Source organism: Apteryx mantelli, chromosome 14 (assembly GCF_036417845.1).
Source record: "Apteryx mantelli isolate bAptMan1 chromosome 14, bAptMan1.hap1, whole genome shotgun sequence".
Classification (NCBI taxonomy): domain Eukaryota; kingdom Metazoa; phylum Chordata; class Aves; order Apterygiformes; family Apterygidae; genus Apteryx; species Apteryx mantelli.
In genome coordinates, this window is record NC_089991.1 from 2,807,098 (window position 1) to 2,827,470 (window position 20,373).

Here is a 20,373-nt window from a genome sequence, read left to right on the forward strand (position 1 = left end):
AAATGCATGTTGTTTTTTGTTTTTTTCTTTGAAGTATATAAGCTGTAATACAGCTGCATCTGTAACAGATTTTAAAAGCAAGTATTTCTCTTTGCTCTTTAAGCATATAAAATCATGCGTCTTGGCAACTGTCTTTTCTTACCTTGGAAAAAGTATGGATGCAAAAACCTGTCAGACATTCTTCGTGCTTCTTTAAAAAGCAGGTTATATGTGAACTAGGGAATCCTGGGTGGCTTGGCAGCCTCACTTGGGTTGGGTGTGGGGAGCCTTAAATGAGCCAAGCATATGTTCTTGCAACAGGAATTTAATGTGTTTGGGGTGGAATCGAGAGACAGGTTTTGCATAGCTCTCTGGGACAGGTTTGCATGCGAGAGCAATCTGTCTGGAACTTGCTGACACAGCTGTTTCTCGTGTGGTGCTTTGAAGTGCTCTTACTGCTCTGCAAGTTTCTGCTGCTTTCTCATTCCCTGTTCAAAACTCTCAACTGGCTTAATACACGCCAGTCTTCTCGTGTTCGTTTTTGTGACCCCCTCATTTACTGCTTAGTGTGGATCTAAGGAATGTCTGAAGCCCAAACCCATAGGGACCTAGCAAGTTGGAAGGGATCTACTGGATCATTGAGTCCAGCCCCACGCTGTCGCAAGCAAGTGCTGCGCAGTCGGTGTGGTGTAGTCACAGCTGGAGGCAGCTGTTTCGGGGACTGTGCTGCCTCCCCCCTTGCATGTGACATGAAGCACATAACATACTGGGTAGTGCTAAAAGGACTGTCAAGGGATTTGTAGTTTCCTCAGCTTTCTTTGTACCTCTTTGCAATTGCTCAGGATAGCTCTTTTTGAGATTTATCAGAACTTGCGACTATGAAGTCATTTTGGAACAATTTACTCTGTTTTAAAATACTGAGCAGGAAATCCTCTTGTATTTCCAAGTAAAATAATCCTGTGTTCCTGGAACACCTGGATGGGGACACTTCATGTAAAGCATCAGGACTTCATTTTATGTTTAGCTTTGATAGACTGCAAAGTTATTCTTAATGCAATAATTTCATCCTCATTCCAAAGTATCACACTTCTCTTGCCCACTTTTAACACTGCATGTGAATTTGTTTTGGAAACGTTATTGCTAACCTATAGCATATGAATATGACTCATGTGATTTACAGTTGTGCTGGCTTGATTTTTTTTTTTTTTTTTTTTCCTTCTTGTTTGGAAAATTTTGTGTTCAGATCTATATAAAGACCTACCCCCTTTCCATTAGATTCTTAATTCCAAACTTCATAAAGTTACTCACTAGATTAAAGGTGAAGGATGGGGAGAGAAAAGGGCAAAGTGGAAGGAAATGATGTAGACTCACAAGTGTTGGGCATGCCCGTCAGGTTGGGGACAGCGAGGCAGGGGTGCACCCCTTGTTACTGAGAGGGAGCCTCACTACTGAGGGAAGACACTAAACTGTTAACTTTTAACCTGAATAAACTTCAAAGACGACTGCCTAAATCACTTTAGCCTTAGGACACTAGTAATCTGTGCTTCAACAAGTTTCCTGGATTAATAAAAATGTACACACGCTGTTTTGTATTGCTTGGCGTGCTGCTGAAGTCGAGGTGACCGAACTGCGAAAGCATTGCTTTCCGCAGCGCTCGTCGCTTCTGCATCATCGTACTTGCTCTGATGAATCTTGGTCATATAGTTTAAACAAGGGTGGCTCTTAGATCACCACTTCCCCAGCAGTTTTGAGGTTTGATTTTTAGTCTCTTGATGACTTTGGCTATTTTCTAAAGTTACAGCTTGGCAACTAAGAAATTAACCTGTTTCACCATCCTTTAAAAATTAAAAGTAGCAAATTATTTTCAGATGAAGTGTTTTGGGATAAATAGACACAACCTTCCACTATAGGCGATTGTAGTAGTTACCTGGTTTGTTTTCATGTGATGAGTTTTCAATTAGTGCCACTGGTGATGCTTTTATTTTTCTTTATTCTTCAGTTGCAGTATCTTGTAGTAATTATGTGAGCTCACATCTGGCAGGAAAAATAGACCCAATGTTGAGTGCTCTTGTTAAGTCTATTGCTTCACAGCATCTTGGGATGAGGAAGTCGTCACAAGAGAAAGCTGGTTTACGTAACATTATCTTGTTACCAAAATCTCAATGTTTTTCACTGTCCCTGGCTTAGCAGCTGATGAGGCTTTTGTGAGAAGGGTGTGTGTGTGCGAGATGATAAAAGCTGCTGTTGAATGAAGTTGAAGGGCTGTTGGCGTATCAGGACTAGGCCACGTTTTACTTCAGACCGAGGTCTGACGATAACTGTACCATCAGCAGAGCGATCCCTTGATTTCTGCGCTCCTGCTTCGGCGCGCGCCGCTTTGGGCAGCGTAACCCTTCCCGTGAAGAAGCAGCTGTCCCGCGCTCTTTAAGCGAAGCAGATGTTTTGCAGCTTCACGCCTCCCGCTCGTGCTTGCGCTCTCCTGCTTCCCGTGCCTTCAGCGAGGGGCAGGGCCGCGCTGCCGTGCCTAGCGTGGGTCGGCGGCCCGCGGTTCGCTACGGCTGGAGCGAGGGCGCCTCGGCTAGCGAGCGCGACGCCACGAGAACCGAAGGCAACGCGAGTCAGCCGCGCCGAGCAGCTGGGTGCAGAATCGCTGCGGTCAAACCTCGGCTCTCTTTAGCCTGGAAAACCTCCTTGCTGACCAGATTAGCAGCTCTGCTTCCCTCCGCTCCTTGACCCGTTCCCTTCGTTCTGTCAGCTCACTAGAACTATAACTTTTGCTATTTTTTGATCTAGTTGGATAGAACACGTGAGCTAATTTATCCGTTAACAACCTAGGCAGGTAGCTTTCTGTCGCGGGTTGAGGGTTATGTGTGGGCATAGTATTTAAAGGTAGATAACAGACACTGTGCTTTAGTTTGAGTGACTAAAAGCTCAGGAAATAGACTGCAAAATAAAAGAATTTTAAGCTTCTTCCCTGGTTTTGTGCATGTGGAGAAATTTTTTCATCAATAGCTGTTTCAGTTGTTCTGAATGTAAAGAGATTCAGTTGTTCGGTATGTAAAGAGATTATAGAGAAGGATATGGGAGGACTTAACTTTTCAGCAAGTACTTGGAGTTCCACCACTGTGACATTTATTGTTGCCCTTTGGTATGTTTATAGATACCGTCCCATTTCATAGTGGGTGTCTCCGTTAAAATAATCCTTACCCTTTGTACTAAGGTTATATGGTCATCTGGCTTACATAACTGATGTTCCAACGTACAGAATTCATTTTTTTAAAATAACAGCATCTAATCCTATTTTCAGTTTTATAAAGTTTGAATAGAAGAAAGGAATATTTTCATATCTGAATAAAGTTTTCTTTTGTGGATTTGTTGGGTGCGCTATTTATTAAGAAACTCAGCGTCCAGACTGACAGCTTATTTCCACTAGGTGGCCACATAACCTGTAATTAATCTATAGTTTAGTGCCTTGAATAAAAGTGTAATTAAAATTATGTTCTTCACTTACAGGAACATAAAATGAACCCTTAAGTGTAGTCTCTCAAACCCAGCTTGAGTGCTATTATAAGCATCTGTTCTTAAATGAGATGGCAGTAATAGAAGAAAGTTCGCAAAACGTGGCTGAAGTAATATTTAATTTAATCAGGAAAAATTAGGCTAGAGAAGATGCATGTAAACCTCACTTATCAGATCTTGATGTGCATATCCAAGGGGAGGGAGAAACTTTCCCCTGAATATCTATAAAGAATCTATTTTTTTAAAAGCAGTATTTCACCAAGACAACGTTTAGAGCACACTGTGTCAGTACCTTAGCAAAAGAGGCAACTTGCCTAATTCCACGGAAGATGCGCTCTGTAGGTTAGCTTTGTGCTCTGTGGCATCCCATGAAATTGCCTGCTGCGTGCAATTAGGAGAGATGATTCTTCTAAAAATAAGTTGGTTTTAAGGGAGAGTGTGATAGATGCTGATTTAAAAATTAGCTTATAGAAACTTCTGAGTAGCTCATACGTATAGCTTGCTGAAATGTCGTTTAGCTTTGTAGTAAACAATATGTTTATTAGTTTAAGTAGTCACTCTGGCCACCTTAATTTAGATTCCTTCTACTGTAATGATACTGAGAGAATTGGAAGTATTGCTTTCTCTTTCTGCTCTGTGCTCTGGCATAGCTGGTTGCATCTCTGCAGCCGCCCAACTCAACATCTGAATTCTTAAACCCGGACTGGGACCTGTCTGAGATAAGGGATGTTTTCCAGGCCTCTGTCCTTTTAAGCAGTTTTCTCATTAATTTGCCAACTGTTTGTTTATCAAGCTCCTAAATTAGCAAGGTAGGATGGTCCTCACAGAGGTATAGTAGTTTATCTCTGAGCATCTGGCTGAGTCTGAGCAGCGGCAGTGTGTATTTGGTTGGGGGTTGAAGTAGATCGGATGAAAGCGGAATGAAGGAACCAGCCCAGGCTTTCAGCAAGTGGGATAGAGGGAAGCAGTGAACGTAGCAGGAGGAAGGGGCAATAAGGACAGATGTCCTACCAAGTTCAGATACTCTTTGTGCCTTGGAAGAAGTGTGCTGAATTTAAGCTGCTAAGAGGCCGTAGCTCTGTAGCATTCCAGAGAACTCTCGGGGAAGATGTGGTAATTTCTCATATGTATCACTTAAACTTTGTCATAAATATAAGCTTTTAATCAGGTTAGAATTTTCCGTACCTCATGCCAATAAGACTGTTAGTGTATAGCATATTTTAAAGACATATTCTGTTATATCTTAGTGTCAACAAAATCTAGAAAAATATCAAATTTGGGAAACAGTGTATAGACACAACGAGTAATAAAGAGTGGAAAAAATTTAGCTTTACTTATTTAGTTGTAACACCTAACACTAATACCATCCGGGTTGCCTAGTAGCCCAGCTTCAGCAGAAGCGGAGCGCACCCACACCTCATCTTTCCTTTAGTCATCCTGTCTGAGCACTCTTCTGGCCTGGGAGATGCAGACCTTGAGATGGTGGAGAGAGAGTTGAACACAGGTTTTCCAGTTGCATGAAATCTTTAACTACCAAGATACTATAGAGCAGCAGGTGGATATTGTTGCCACTTACCCATGTTGTGTTTAAAGAAATGTTGAAACTGCTCGACTAGTCTTCATGAATGGACATGCTTCTAGGAAATGCATGTGTTCATCACAAATTGCTTTACATGTATGTCAGTGCTGGTTGATGAAAGTCCAATGAGATATGGGAATTAAGATTTCTACCCCTCCTTCCCAGCCCCCAATTCATTCCTGTGCCTAGTGTTTTATGATGGTTAAGCCTAGACAGTTCTCTGCTCAGAATGTGGGAGACCTAAATAACCTCTCTGGAGATCCCTAACTTGTAAAAAGCCTTGAATGACCCTGTGGCCACCAGGTCCTGTTCCTTACAGGCTTTGGCGTTCATGTTTGGTTGCCACAAGTTGGTGCTGTGTTTGGATTCTGATTCATAACTAGGATTCTTGGGCATTACAGTAAGAAAAATCAAGTAATTCACAGCTGGAGGATTAAAATAAGATTGGACTGTGTGAAATGGATGTTTTATCTTTATGTCTATAAGTGTTAAGCCGTCAGACCTTCTGTTTAATTTCTATGGGTTTTGGTAATGACATTTAAACAAAAAATGTGAGTTTTATTGGTTTAGATGTCCTGCAATTATGTATGACCTTTCATTTGGTATAACAGTCTATATTCATTATATTTCTAAACATTGACTGTTAAGCCAAAGAACTTTCCTATTGTAAATTCTGAGGCTAGCATTCGTATTGCTTTCTCTTTTGTAAATATTATATAAATGCAGTACTGGAAAGTGCAGAGCGTATTTTCCAGTGCCAAGCTGGAGACACTGCTATGCGATATATAATGATTTTGTTGTGCATGCATTTAATGCTAACAGCCCACCTGTTCAGGGTAGTAAATTAAATGATGAGTAGCTTTAGTGAGCTCTTTTCTTGGCATGTGGTCTCCACTATCGGCACAAATATTTTTGTGACTAAAGAGGATTCTGTGTAGTGAGAAGTTTAAACAGTTATATCTCCTAATTACCATTTCTGTATAAAGTCCAACCTTTAAAGTGAAACGATCTATATGTTTTAATACTGTTGCTTCAAGGAAAAAAACAACGTAATCTGCTTCAGACATAGGCTCTTCTTAATTAGATATGAGAGTCCTCAGCGAAGAACACTGACAAAGTAGTAATTTTCTAGGAGAATTGAATTTAAAAGCGAGTGTTTTATTTTGAACTGTATTTGGCCCAAAGTCAGTCTGGGAGAAGGTTGTTTGCTTCAGCGGTTGCTAAGGAATGGGGCCGGTGTGATCCTGAGCCTCAGCAGCGGGAGGTGGGAGCGCTGTTCTGAACCTTCGCCCAAGACTGTTCCAGTAAGTCCCAGTGCTCCTCTCCCGGCAAGGGCTGGACTGAGCCGGAGAGGAAGCAGCACGGAGCAGAGTTTGTTACAGGGCTGCCAGCTGGGTCTCAGATAGACATGAAGTCGCTTTTTTTTCTCTCCACACCTAACGCTTACTATAGAAAGGGACTGTAGTTCTTCGCACTATATGTAGTGGCTAGACTGTGGCTTAGGTTTTCTCACAGGTTCCCTGCTGCTAGCAAACTGATTTTGCAAAATCCCCTAACCTTTTCCTTTTCAAAGAGGTATTACAAGGTTTCAGCAATTTTTGATGTTGGATGAATAGAACTCTCTTATCTGGTGTATTCCACATGACACTTGCTGCAGTCTGTCCGTGTAAATAATCTATTCACAGATACTTTTAATAATAATCTACTTCAAAATCTTGTCCAGGTAAGTGCTTATGCATCAATTGGTATTCACTGTTATCACTTCAGCGAGTTAACTGTGGACAGGGATCTTCAAGTCTGTATCTGTCCTGACTTAGTTACTAATCCATAACTTGTTTGTCTCGAGCTACCTTTTAAGTTCGTAGATTTGTATTGCAGAATTTGAGGAAGTACTGCAGAATGATTAGATGCTGTGAATGAAGTTGCTCATGTCTTCTTTCTTTTTCCTCTTCCCCCCCCCCCCTTTTTTTTTTATAGGACTTAAATACTATCTATTCTTTCCTTCATGGACTGGACATACTCTCGCATTTCAGGGAACATCAACTAAGGTAAAGTAGGATGAAGCTAGTTGGTGTTGCATAGTACAATGGATATCTGTGAATGTATTCTTGTGAAGATGAGCAAGTTAATGCAAGGGCACTGCAAATGCAAATGCTTTTTAATAATTAAGACATTCAGATGATCTCAGAATACATAAAATGGAAGGCCAGCAAAGGACAAAAAGAGCACTGGAAGTATTTTAGTTCCTTCAGTTCTGTTGCTATGGGTAATTCCAATGTGTAGGAGTGATTTAAAGACTTGGAGAACATGCTGTATATTATCTATCTGGATAATGAAGAATGCCGTAATAATTTGAATTTTATAGTTAAGCATGTCCTTTGTTTAAATCAAAAAATAGTTGAATATGAGGTTTTAAAGCCTTAAAGTGATTCTGCTGAAATGTGGTGATTAATGGCTTATTATCTTTGGGAATTCACATTGAAATTAAACTTCTCCTCCTCCCTCAGAATAATGTCATCAAGTGCCCGCTATGAAAGGTACAAGGGCAACCAAGTTCTCTTTTGGTAAGTACATGTAACTTAGAGTTCTCCAGTAGAACTGTAAACAAAAACACTATTTTGCATGCCAGTAATGTATCTTTTAGTCTTTCAGTACTTGTACATGTAAGACTTTAGAACACCTAAGGTTGGCCAGACTGGTTAAAAGCTTTGAGGAGTGGTGGTTGTAACAGTAGCATGGTGTTGAAGTTTCAGAGGTGGCTGCAGAATTAACTACACAGCTCCCACTGCCAGCATAGGTTTGCCTGTGCATGTGCAAGAAAAACTAAAGCATGTAGTGACACCTCATGAAGTGCCCAAGATGTTTATGGAAATAGTATTGATGACTCAGTAGGTGGCACTCTTCCCTTGGAGTTGGTACTGACTGTATTGCCAAGGATTTAATTACTTTGTAGGTGTCCTTCATTGGAAGAGGGATGGAGCTCAAATTTGTCTCAAATTGCCAGAACTAGTGTTTTAGTTTTGAGAGCTTTTTAGGCTCCTGTTGGGTGACAAATATACACTGTAAGCAATGCTGAAATATGAGGAAAAAGGTATTTTTCCTCTCAGCAAATCCTAGCCTTCTGTATAAGGCATGTCTTCCAATACACTTACGTTTAAATTAAAGAGATGCCACGTATTAGTTCATGTGACAGGTGGTCTGACATGAACCTGTTCCAGTAACAGATTGATGTCTGTGTGGGGTTGCATGCTGGAAAACGAAGGTGATGTTAGGCTGTAGCTGGGAAGTGTGAATACAGCGCTCTGTGAAGAGGCAGACAGTCGGCTGCGGTAAAATGTGGTAGCTTCGTCCTGGTCTGCAGCTCCAGGCTGTAGATTCAAACGGCAGCCAGGTCACCTCCCAGGCCGTCTAGGATTGTTTGTCACATGAGACACAATACTGCATCTGCATGAGATAAGAGTGCAGCGGTAGAGGAATGCAACGCAGCAGTCAAACGCGTGAGTCTTATTTTATACATAAGACTTGACAGGTCTGTGTAATATTACTGTGTGTGTTGAAATGATAATCAACCTGAGCATTCAATAAAAGCATTCCTATATTTTTAGTTTTATATATGTTTTCATTGGGATGAAAACTTTTCACTGAAAATTAATAATTTTATTTTGTTAAATGTCTTAAATTTGACTTAAATATCATTGTGAAGTATAAGAAACATTCTGGATATAGATGTTGAAAAATGTTAATTTTTGGTAGTGTTCCATTAAAGTTCTTAGGTTTAAAGTCCAAAAGCTGAGTTGGCAGCCTGGTAGATCATTATCTTCCTACACTAATGTTTGGATAATGTATTTTTGAGTTGCTGTAAAAAGAGTCTATTTCTAAGACTTTTGGCACCCTTTCTTACAGCTCAGAAACTATTGCAAGATGCTGGTATATACTGCTTTCAGGATCTGTGCTGATGAAGGATTCCATGTTTTTACCACCTTGCAGGTATATAAAGGATTTTTGTTGTCTTTTTCTTTTTTTGGTACATCATGGTCATATTTCATATATAAAATAAAAGGGAGAAAAATGTTCTGTTAACTTCATTTAAATTCTTTTTCATTTTCCTTGCATGTTGGAATTCCCATCTGAAATACTGCACTGGATTTTTTTTTTTTTTTTAATGTCTAGATTAAGTTTGAGAGAATTTGTGTTTAGCTTGTTAATTTAAGGACCTTATAGTAAACTGTTCCACAACAAGAATTACTCATAGAGTTCCTTGTCTCAACAAATGACTGTAGATCATATAGCTTTATACCATTTGGTTTGAGTCTGTTTAATGGCATATGTGATTTTTATACAAAGCAAGAGGATAGATACCAGTGGTATCAGTTACAGAGAGTGTATGACAAGATTTGGCATTTCATAGTTGAAAAACAGTGAATGTTATGTGACATGCTTTAATTGAAGAACAATATTTGAGTTGAGTTGGACCTTGCTGCACTCTAATGCTCTGCTTGACCTTGCATGTCATTCCGAATTTTCACTTCACTGTATTTTGAAGCTACATGTTGTGTATTTGTATTCAAGTTGCACTTCTAGGCTTTGTAGTTTAACAACAACAACAAAAAAATCCTGTTTGGAGGAGTAGGTAGACTTAGAGTAATCAACTTCTGAGGAAAAAAAAAAAAAACAAAAAAACCCCCCAAAACCCCCAGCAGTTTAACGGTGTGAGATGCTCTGTATGCAGTCATTCATTTCTGTGTATACTTGGAATCTAGGTTTTGGAAGGAGTAAATATGTGTTCTACTGATAAGATGCTTTTGTAAATCAAAGATCTCGGAGTTCATTCAGAAATGACAATGCCAGCATGAAACGGGACAATCTATAGAGACTATTGCTGCTGTGGCAAAATGTCAAAATAAGTCCAGGAAGGCCATGCTGGTAAAAGATAAAAAAATTATATCAGTGCAAGGTCTTCTTTATTTATTTTTATTGCTTGTTTGTTTATTTTTAAGAAAGCATGTTTATTGAAACAAATGGAAAATATCCTGAGGTTTTATTCATTTAAAAAGTTGTTCAGCAATGACACGATCTATTTTGTGACTGCTAATACCCATCAGCAGTAAAGATACAGGGCCCTCCTCTAGCAAACCAATAAACATGAGCTTCAATATAAAAGAATTTCTGATTTTGGCCAAGCTCTGTTGCTGATGGTTCACTTGAAAGAATGTGTTAAAGGTATGTAGTGTCCCACTGACCTTTTGAGACTATAAAAAGTAAAAATATGCAATGCTAAAAAAAAATTTGAGTGTTATAGTTGGATGTTTATTAAAAATAGTTATGGTTATCTCAAAATTACATTTTTAAAATGTTATTACAGGTTCTAGTGAATTCCTTTTGGTAGTTATGATGCTAGTATTTCTTTTGGTGGAAAAAGTTTACCAATTATAACAATTGCTATTTAAATTTGTGATTTAGTTTTCTCTAATTTTTTCCCCATGAAGTGCTAGCAATGTCAAAGCTTGATAGATGCAGACTTGTCTGGGTACCCAATTTGGATGGTTTTTGGTAAGATTAATAAGGGAAGTGCTGCCACCTCTCATAAAGGGCGCGAATGGAAGACAGACTTTCCTTGCGGTGTGCTTGGTCCGTGATGGACTCCTCTCCTCCTGTGGTCAATTGGGTGTTGACTAACCTAGTTTGCAGTGACTGCTGCCTTTCACGCGCTCCAGTGTTGTCTCATTTCTTGCTTCCTGCCCTGCTCTGGTGGTGCTCGGTCTGGAATGAGAGTGCTTCACTTGTGACTGTAAAACAGTACAATGAGATGAATAAACAGCGGATACCAATCCAATGTCCGTGTCTCTCTTTTCTTCACAAATGCAAGTATACCCAGTTACTTATGAAACTTGGATTAAGTAATCAGCAGCACTTTACTCAGCATGAATTGACCATGATTTGATAGGCTTAAAAAAAGGTTACTGTGGTTCAAATATATATCCATATACTTGAATTTCATGTTAAGTACCAATAAAAAAAACATAGGACTGAAATTTTCAGCCCTTTTGTTGTTTAGCTATAGGCCAGATGTTACGCTCTTAACCCTCCTAGAGAGGCTGAAGTTCAGCAGTGCCAGAAGTGAGGATGTGGCAAGCTGATTTTTGCATAAAGCCTAGTTAAAATCATTGTTTACCTGAATTTGAGAAGCATAGGATTTAAGTGCATCATTAAGCTTAATTTTAAAACAAAAAAAAGTTATGTGGGGGAAGCAAATCTGTTGTTGCTAGTTTGTGAGACTGCACCTGGCTGTATAGTGGATAATGAGCAAAAATAGCTGTTAGATGATAATAAGGATCCCAAAGTTCTGTTAAATGAAAAGCGATGTGGTTCCTGGGGTTTACTGTTCACTTATGTAGTGAGATCATGTGAAAAGGAAGTTAAACACGCTTCTCTTCTGGATAACCAAATTCTTCTCTGACTATGTTTTCATTATAGTGGGGGAGGGAAAACTCATATGTGAGAGGAGTTTCAATGTGCTGAATATTTGGAGGAGAAATGCGCACACCTACAATTAGATAAACTAAATTTATTGGTAATTAGTGAAGAGTTAAGGTGTGCCAAAGGATGCTGAAATTCTTTGAACCTTTCTGTTTTTCACCCTTACTTCTGACTTGGACCTCCTGTGCTTCTCCCCCTCGCATTCGCTGCCCCCAGGACTCTTGCATCGTGCTCGCGTGTGCAGAGGGAGAGGTGCCGCTCGGACAAGTGAGCAGGGGGTGGAAGAACACAGCCAGCTTTCCACTTTGTTCCAGTTATGTTCTTGTATTGTTGAACGTCAATTTGTAATTTAAAATAAAACGCTATTTTAGTGTCCCATAGTCATGTGATACACTTAGGTTACTTTTCCTGGTCTGAATACTTCATGTCATGCTTCTTCAGTTGAGGGAGCTGCACAGTCACCAGTCCTTTACAGGCTATTTTTGCATGAAATGGTGCCTTGGATAATGCAGTAGTATTCTTTCATAATTGTAATTAGGAGCATTTTAATTACATTTAAAGTAGTACTTAATGTTCTGCATTATTCCTTATCCCCAACCAAGTTTCTGATTGTATGAGTCATTGTCAAAGGAGGTTTAGATCAGCATCTGTAGGAAAACATAGCATTGCCTTCATTCTTGTTGCCTTAGATATTACAGAACTATTGTTTTGACAGAATTTTACACAAAAACATGATTTTATGTTTTTTTTTTTCTTTTATTTAAGCAGTAACAGTGGAAATGACCTACAGTATAACATTAGGTGTAAATCATCTTTGAAATACAACATTTATAGCCTTTCTTGAAAAGTTTCTATTCAAAGTTGATAACATAATGAAAATAATTGCCTGAAATGATTGCTTTTTAAAAGTTATTATAATTATTTATTTATTTATTACAAAACCTCTTATTGCTTTTTGATATTTCTCTATGCTTTCATGATTTAGAAAATAACACTTGATCCCTTTAAGCAATATGAGTTACTGTAATGGAAGAAAATTGTATGAGTTTAAAATAGGCTGTGAAGGACACTCCATTCAAAGAATTCATCTTTGAGTGATAGAGCTTGATGCCATGCTCTGTGCGCCTAATGAACACGTGATGTTTTACTTGTTCATTATTAGTGTAATAAACTTTATGAAAGACTACTGTGTTCAGAGTACTGATTTATCTGTGCTTTTTTTTGTTTCCATAGAGAAAAGGGGAGGATAGATGTAGGGAATTAAAGTCATACTTGAAACTATTCCAAGATTGCCGAGGGGAGCAGGGACGTTCCTTCAGCCAGCTGCAGTTGGGGTAGGCTTGCTAGCTTGCTTTCTGTCCGGACGCTGGCATCAGTCAAAGCTTAGTTATGTGATTTGTTGAATGTGTGGTATAAGTGCGTCAACACACAAGCAAAGGTGAGAGAGGTTAGCGATGGGTGTCATCTGCACAAAAGTGATGTAGGAGGCTGATGATGGTCTTGAGTCATCCCAGGAAGAAAGTGGATGAGAACCAAACTAGAATCTTTAATGTGAGGAAGATTGTAAGTACCAAGGGTGCGAATTCAGGCTTTGATCTGGAGATAGCCTAGTGCTTTGAAATGGTCAAGAGCCAAATTTGAAGTAACTCATTCTGGAAGAACTGGGTAAACAGAGACATTTTCTAAGACAGCTAATAGTTAGCAAGTGGATTCCAGCTTGAAACTCAATCCTTGCGTATACTTCATTAAACTGTTTATATATATTTGTGTATGTGTATGCTGAAAGAAACAAGGTATTAGTGTTTTTTGGTTAAAGTGGAAGCTGTTTTCCTGCACAATAGGGGATTTAAGTCTCCTTTTCTTGCGAAATTGTCGTTTTTATCTATTTGGCTTTAATTCTAAAGATTCTTTCAAAATTCAGGATTGTATTGTCAACTAACTGCCTAGCAACTATTGTTTAATAATTATATGGGAAACTGCTGTTACAGCTGGTTATTAGTGAGATGCTTTCAGTTTCTATAAGTAAGACTAAGAGGTGATGGGTTATTGGCTGTTTCCTGGTACCTTCTCACAATATCTGTCCTTTTCTTACCTGCCCTAGCAGTTACCTTGACAGATATGAGACTTTAGACAACTGTAAACTTGACCTTGTTAAGACATTGCTTAAGCTCTCCCTCTCTTGTATGCCTTGTTTCATCCATTACCCAACATACAGCAGTTTCAGAATCAGAGCTCGGGAAAACCTTCCTTTTGTACTGGGGTGTGTGTGTGTGTGTGTGTGTGTGTGTGTGTGTGTGTATTTTAAAGTAAAACGTTCTATAGATTCCAACCTGACAGAGGTGCAGTCCCACTGAAGCATAAGAATGTGGGTGGTCATTGCTTTTTCCTCACCTTCCTTACAGGTATTTGAATGAGTTGGGGCATAAGTTATGACTGCTTATGCTTGAGAAGGGTTTTCTGTTGAACTTAAATGAAGTAGTAAGCAAGCTGCAATTCAGAAATTGGCTTAAAAATTGAAGGAGCAAGACTTGCATTCAGGTAGGATAATGTTGAGTCTTATCTAGTCAATATTTTGACACTGGTGAGGAAAACCCTGGAAAATTTTTAAGGTAAGCAGCAGATGAGTAAGTAATATCTGGTACAATGATGATACAACCTTGATTAGCCTATTGTCTGGATTTACCAATAGATTTGGTATAGTAGGAAAAGAATATACTTCTAATGTGAAAGTGATGACCATAACAAAAGAACAGGAATGGACGGTTTTGTGTAAAGAAAACCATTTCAGGAAGTTAGAGGTTTTTTTGTGTTAACCTTGCTTGTTAATCAAGATAATTCATGTGAACAGGATATTTGAAGGAGATTACTCACAGCAAGATTAGCCCTAGGAAATATATCAAGGGCCTGGAGAAACTTCTGAAGCCAATTATGTGGCTGACAGCCTCCTGCAGATGTGAGAATTGAACCTTGACGGGAAAAATACAAAGTCTTGAAACATTCAAGATGTTGTTTTATTGAAAACAAACGCTTCCCTTTTCCTATCCCCTCCAAGAAATTCACGAACAGCCCTTCCAAAATCTTGCAAGTGGAGAAAACTGGAATTACTCTCCCACTCAGGAGTGAGTGCATTTGTTGGCTAAAAGTGTTGTGTTTTTTTTTTTTTTTTTGGCCAGAAACCTGTTAACTAAAAAAGGGGTTGTTTTGGAAACACGATTGTTCAAGGATGTCTGGCAGGAAAAAAAGGAAGATAAAACAGACAGTGATTTTTAATGACATGGAGAAATGGATAGGACTGGCAGTTAATAGGGCCACAAGCAGTGAGTAGATAGCTCTGGAGAGGTCTGACTTACTGTGCTGTGACCTCCTGAAACGAGGCGTGGTGACACTGATGGTGTCTGAGAAACTCTGATCTGCCTCGTGAAGCATTTAGCATTGCTGCGGAGTCAGGTGATGCGAGTGCCTGGACTGACGGTCTGATCTGTGTTGTGGTGTCTTCCGTGTGGGTTATAAAAATGTCGGTGGCTCGACTGGCCATGCTTTTCTGTCTTCTCGGGTAAAATTAGAAGACTGAAATTCTTGGTTCAAGACAATTGTCATAATAAGAACAACTCCATTTTGCATTTTAAACAGTGGCTTGGGTTGAAATTACTTTAGCTTATTTTATATTAATATTTGTGGATAACAATCTTTTAATATATTGTGTAATTCACTGTGACTGTTGATAGTGTTTCAGTCTATTCTGTGTGACAACGGGAAGCGCAGAAAATCCTGTACATTCACAGGACTATCAGTGTTGGTAAATAAGAATACAAGATTAGAGACTTGCAATTTGCACAATTTAAATTTCCTGTATTTTAGAAATCTTAAAATTTTCATGTATTTAATTTAGTGTTTTCAAATATATTTATATCTTGATCTGGTTTTAGATGATATATTCAGTTCTACTTCAGTATTACTTTTTTTTTTCTGAAAACGCTCCTGAATTTGTGCAGTTCAGTGAAAAAGGAAGTGGGAAGCTCAGAGCTATTCCGTTCCCAGCCTCTGAGAATGAAAGCTATACCGACATTTCCTGCCACTGATCTTCTCTTCCAATTTAACTTTCTTAAATGCTGCTTTCTGCCTAGATTGTACCTGCTGTATCCAAGCTTTCTCCCAGAGTTGCTTAGTTTGCACTTTCTTTTCCTTCACATCCTGATCGCAGTCTCTGCTGTGTGAGAGCCCCCTGATAGCTGTAGTGTGGAATATATTCATTTTCTCCATCGGGCTCCAAGGTTTAGATAAATATGCATGTTTAGATCAATATGCATGCTTTGTCCACTGTTGGCATACACTGAATTTTTGACAGATCTGCAGTTGCCACTAAGGTTCAGAATTGTGATGCTCATTAAACAGTTGTAACTTAAATCTCTTAAGTTTTTGACTGTTGCAAAGGTTTTGGGAAAGAAACTACATCAATGTGTGTTCATTTACACTTGAAAGCTCTTTGCAACTAACTGTCCTAGAATTATTTTTCTGCTTTCAAAAAGACAGCTTAAGGCTTATGTCCCTGTGCTCGTCAAGACTAGATAGGTTTTCTACTCACCATTAGATAAGAAGAGATGATAATTCAATGCATCTGTAGTTCTGGATGGATGAGCTGCTGTTTCTCTGAAAACTTCTGTAAGTGGTTGCTGTAAATTTAGCATTGCCTGATATCCAGTGAGTAAAATAAAACTAAAATACAAGTTGATAATGCTACTAATGAATGTATTTTGTAAAATTAATTCATTCATATATGTGGTTGCTTATATTGAAATTCTTCAGGCAATGCTAATACTATGAAGGAAATATGCAGTGAGAATCGAGGAATGTGGCTGAGAAAAGGCAGGGTACCAGTGGCAGAGTGCATGGCCTGGTTTGCTGAAGTTCAGGGCTTCTTACCAGAAGTACTACTGTTGATTTTTAAAAACTAGGAAGGTATTACAAACTAAGAGCAGCACGCGGTGCATCTTTTTGGACATGGAATAATGTTCCAAGAAAGCCAAAAGAGTAAGTAGTGAGGAAAGAAGCCTGTGTTTAGATAGACCTGTCACAACTACATGATCAAATAGTCTTGTCCACAGCCCTCCCTTAGCAATTTCCTTTTGTCTGTTTGTAGTTTCATGTAAGAGCTGTCCTTTGGCGCTCTTATAGAACGCAGGGGATACTGTTCGGGCCACAGAAGTAGGTTTTTATTAACTAAATGGAAAAAGCATGAGATGTGAAATTGGAAGCCAAAGGTATTGTGCACTTTGTCTACATCTAAAGTGTAATTTTATTAAGGCTAAGTCGCATGGCCTAGAATAAAGTTGCACAGCTTCACAGAAAATGGTAGGTAAGATGCAGACTACCTCAAAGTAGCATCTTTTTCAGCGGAAAAAGTAATTATGATAGATATCTTGAGTCTGCAGGCTGCAAATAATGTAGCATGTATGCAGCCTCCAGCTTCAGCCCCAATTAAAACTTTCAGCAAGCTTAAGAGAAACTTGCTAAATTTTACTGTTTTTGAGAACTAATGCAAAAATTGTTTTGATGACTCAGCATTAAATGGAATTGGTGTTTTACATTCAGCCTTAAATCTTGTGGTTTTGGGATTCCCTTGAACACTTTTCTGATGGAGTTAAGCATTCTGATATTTTATAATTAAATTACTCTGAAATGCTCAGGACTTATAGTGTATAGTATCTTGAAAAACCTGCCACCTGCATTTGCTAGCTTTCAAAAATAACACGCGTATGAAGAAAAACCACTTTGACCTTTAACCCTAGCTCATCTGTTGAATTATCCATTAAAAGTGAAGTATTTAGATCCTTATTTGTCACTCCATTTTTTCCTTTGGAAGGGATACAAGAGAGGAAGTTTGACTCTGAAATTTTTGATTTAGTCATGCAACTTTCCCCATCTAGTTGCAGTGTTTTGCAAACAGTGCGTGTGGGGCTCTGCAGTGGTTGGAAATGCAGTGGGAAACGCTAATCTTCCAGTGCTTCATATCCCTGCAAGGCTTCCAACCTAGCAGAACGCAGCCTCTCGTTCTGGGTGCTCGCAGAAGGTCAGGTTAGAGATTTCGCAGCAACCCAGTTTCTCAGGTGATTGTAGAGCTGAGAAAAATCTGGAAAAATTAAGACCTCCATGCGGATGCCCAGAAGCAGGGTTCCCCTGCCCCACTTTGTTATTCCCTGGCTAATGGCAAGGATATTAAGCTTAAATTGCTTTATTTTAGACTGTTTAAGTCGGTGTTTAATAATACAAGTGGCTGTTCCAAGACATTCATAATATGCTTGTATAGGATATTGGTGCTAACTTGAAAAGGTGGTGGGGGGTCTGGGTCTTACCCTGGATCCGAGAACGGCTGCGTTGCAGTAGATGTCCTGGATGTGCACGGGAACGGCTCTTTTGTGTAAGAGGCACTCTTTGAGGAGAATAAAAATGAAATGCTTTTCAGACGAAGGTTGAGCTCTGACTTGTGGAAAAAAACCACTTTGTTGTTAGGTTCTTAAATAACTAAAAGAACACTTGCGTTTCATATGCAGCTTGTATCTTGCAGGGCAGAGTGTGCACTTCTGCGGGAAATGCTTTTGCATTTGAGAAATCCGTCCAGGTTACTGGCTGAGATGATTGAACATATAGGGTCACTGCGTTCTCTGCAACGGCGAAAAGTACAGTTCGTCCTCATCTTTGTGATTTTTTTGAAAGTGGTTTGACAGGCAAACAGGCATTTTGAGAGGCAAAAGTATATTCGTAAAAACAAAATAGTTGCAGAAAATTACAAGCCCTTAGTTTGTTACGCTGATGCACTGGTATATCAGTGTCCTACCCCAGTCCTGCACCTAATCCAGTGCAGGGTACCACTGCAGGTAGTTTTCCGTGATTGTTGATAAGCTCTTGGCAATATTGATGCCAATTTACACAGCCAATATAATTTTATGATTTTGTAGTTCCTGGACAACAGAGAAGAAATTTTTAAAGTGCCTGACATGTCTTCATTGGAGGATTTGATGCACCAAATAGCTGAAAATACTCTTTCAAGATGTAACAGAATATCGTAGATTTTGCCGGCTACATAGTGTTCAAGCAATTAACATGGTCTTCAGTCTTAATCTCCATCTGTGTTTATAGGCTCAGAGTTCCTCAGGACAAGCTCTGTGTGTGTGGTTTTCTTTCCCCCTCCCCCCCCCCCCTTTTTTTTCCTCCAATCTTTGAAGTATCTATTATGTTTTGAGAATTGCATATGAGAAATAGTCAATAATGAAAAACTTCAACTCACTGGTATTAACAAATTTCAGTGTTAATATGGTTGCCATTCCTTAAACTCGTAATTCTTGAAATTCCAGATGTGTTTCAGGACCAAATACCTAAGAAATTTAACAGCTAAAAATTAAGCATTTTTGAATATTTGTGTATAGAAAACTGTAAATGTTTGTGTACACTCCATTTTGAAGAAATTATGATGTCCAAAATATGTTATGTTATTTTGGAGGATTTTGAAGGCAGCTTACTCTGTAAAAGCAAGGTTTGCTGTAACAGTTCCTGTGCCTTATTATAAAAGTTGTAAAGCTTTTCTTGTGAAATTTAAGGTTATGTTAGAATGCCAGCACTTTGGGGAGTGGGCATGAGTTTGAAAGCTGCAGTGTTCTCAAATATCAAAGGCTCTATCCAGAGAGTAATTTTGGTCAATGAAGTTGTCTCAGTTAAGTCAAGCCTTTATGTAACTGCTTGCAGGTTTAAGATGTTAAGGTCCCGGTTCTAGTCTTGAATGGTTGTATCTGTATTAGCGAGTCATGCAGTGGAAAAGGAGCATGTGTACAAGGTGAAACAGTTGATACTAATAACCACATTACGTGTAGTTCTGGGATTTTACTCTTCAGTAGCTCTAGTCTGATCCCATGGCCTGAACGCCCATTGGTGGCTGATGTATGATATGATGCTGGTTTAACTTGCATTCCTTTCTCATATGATGTGTTTGCTTAAGCATTTTTAAATACAAATAACAGTGAATCTGGAGGAAAACAAGGTTTCTTACAAATGAGGCATACATAAATCAAGGAAAAACAAAGCCGCCTTTGATATGTGGAAGGCATTTTTCCTGTGAGTGTTGCAAGCCAGTGACTGAGTGTCTGCAAATTAATGGTGCAGATGTAATAGATGGATATTAAGTGACAGGCACACATAATAAAATTATAAAATTAAAAATGCAATCAGGTTTACAGTACTGACTTTTCTGGGCTTCAGAGAGTGAGAAACTGTAGAATAATTGTCAAATTTAAGACCCGCTAAAAATAAGTTTGATTAAATATCTACAGCAAGCAAAGTTTTTAGTTTTTAAGTCTATTCTAAATACTGAAGACTGTGATGCCTGGATCACATGCTGTACGGAAAAAGCATGAAAGAAGACTTGGCAATCAATTGCTTAGTGCAAGTTCTTTTAGGTGTTTTTAGATGTCCTGAAGGTAGTAACTTTTTGAAGTGAATCAGCTGAAGCACATCTGATTGACTTTAGCCTCTCTCCCTCTCATTTTGTTGCTCTTTGTAATATATTCTGTAGAGGATTTTTTTTTTTTCATATTTTTAAACAGAACTCATCGTGATGATATGGTCATAGTGACAGTACAAGAACCAACATATAGACAGAAGTCACAAGTTTAAGGCTAAATTTTAGAGAAGAGTTTGCTGGGAGAATGAAGGGTGGATGTGGAGTTAAGGGACCTCTGATAAAAACGCTGTGTACAAAGTAGTAGTTTCGAGTTCTTGAAATTTCTGTCTATTTGTTTTTAAAAAGCCTGTATAATGCCTAATTAACACTT

The 20,373-nt window shown here is 38.8% G+C and overlaps 1 protein-coding gene across 3 annotated transcripts in view; it reads left to right on the forward strand.

Annotated features, from left to right (window-relative positions):
• RAPGEF6 (Rap guanine nucleotide exchange factor 6) overlaps positions 1 to 20,373 on the forward strand; it is a 137,949-nt gene that overhangs the window by 22,290 nt on the left and 95,286 nt on the right. For all 3 annotated transcript variants that reach the window (XM_067305066.1, XM_067305067.1, XM_067305068.1), the window contains exons 3-5: positions 7,055 to 7,125; positions 7,585 to 7,641; positions 8,981 to 9,064. In XM_067305066.1, coding sequence (XP_067161167.1) covers positions 7,055 to 7,125; positions 7,585 to 7,641; positions 8,981 to 9,064 — 212 coding nt within the window. The remainder of the gene's footprint in view (positions 1 to 7,054; positions 7,126 to 7,584; positions 7,642 to 8,980; positions 9,065 to 20,373) is intronic.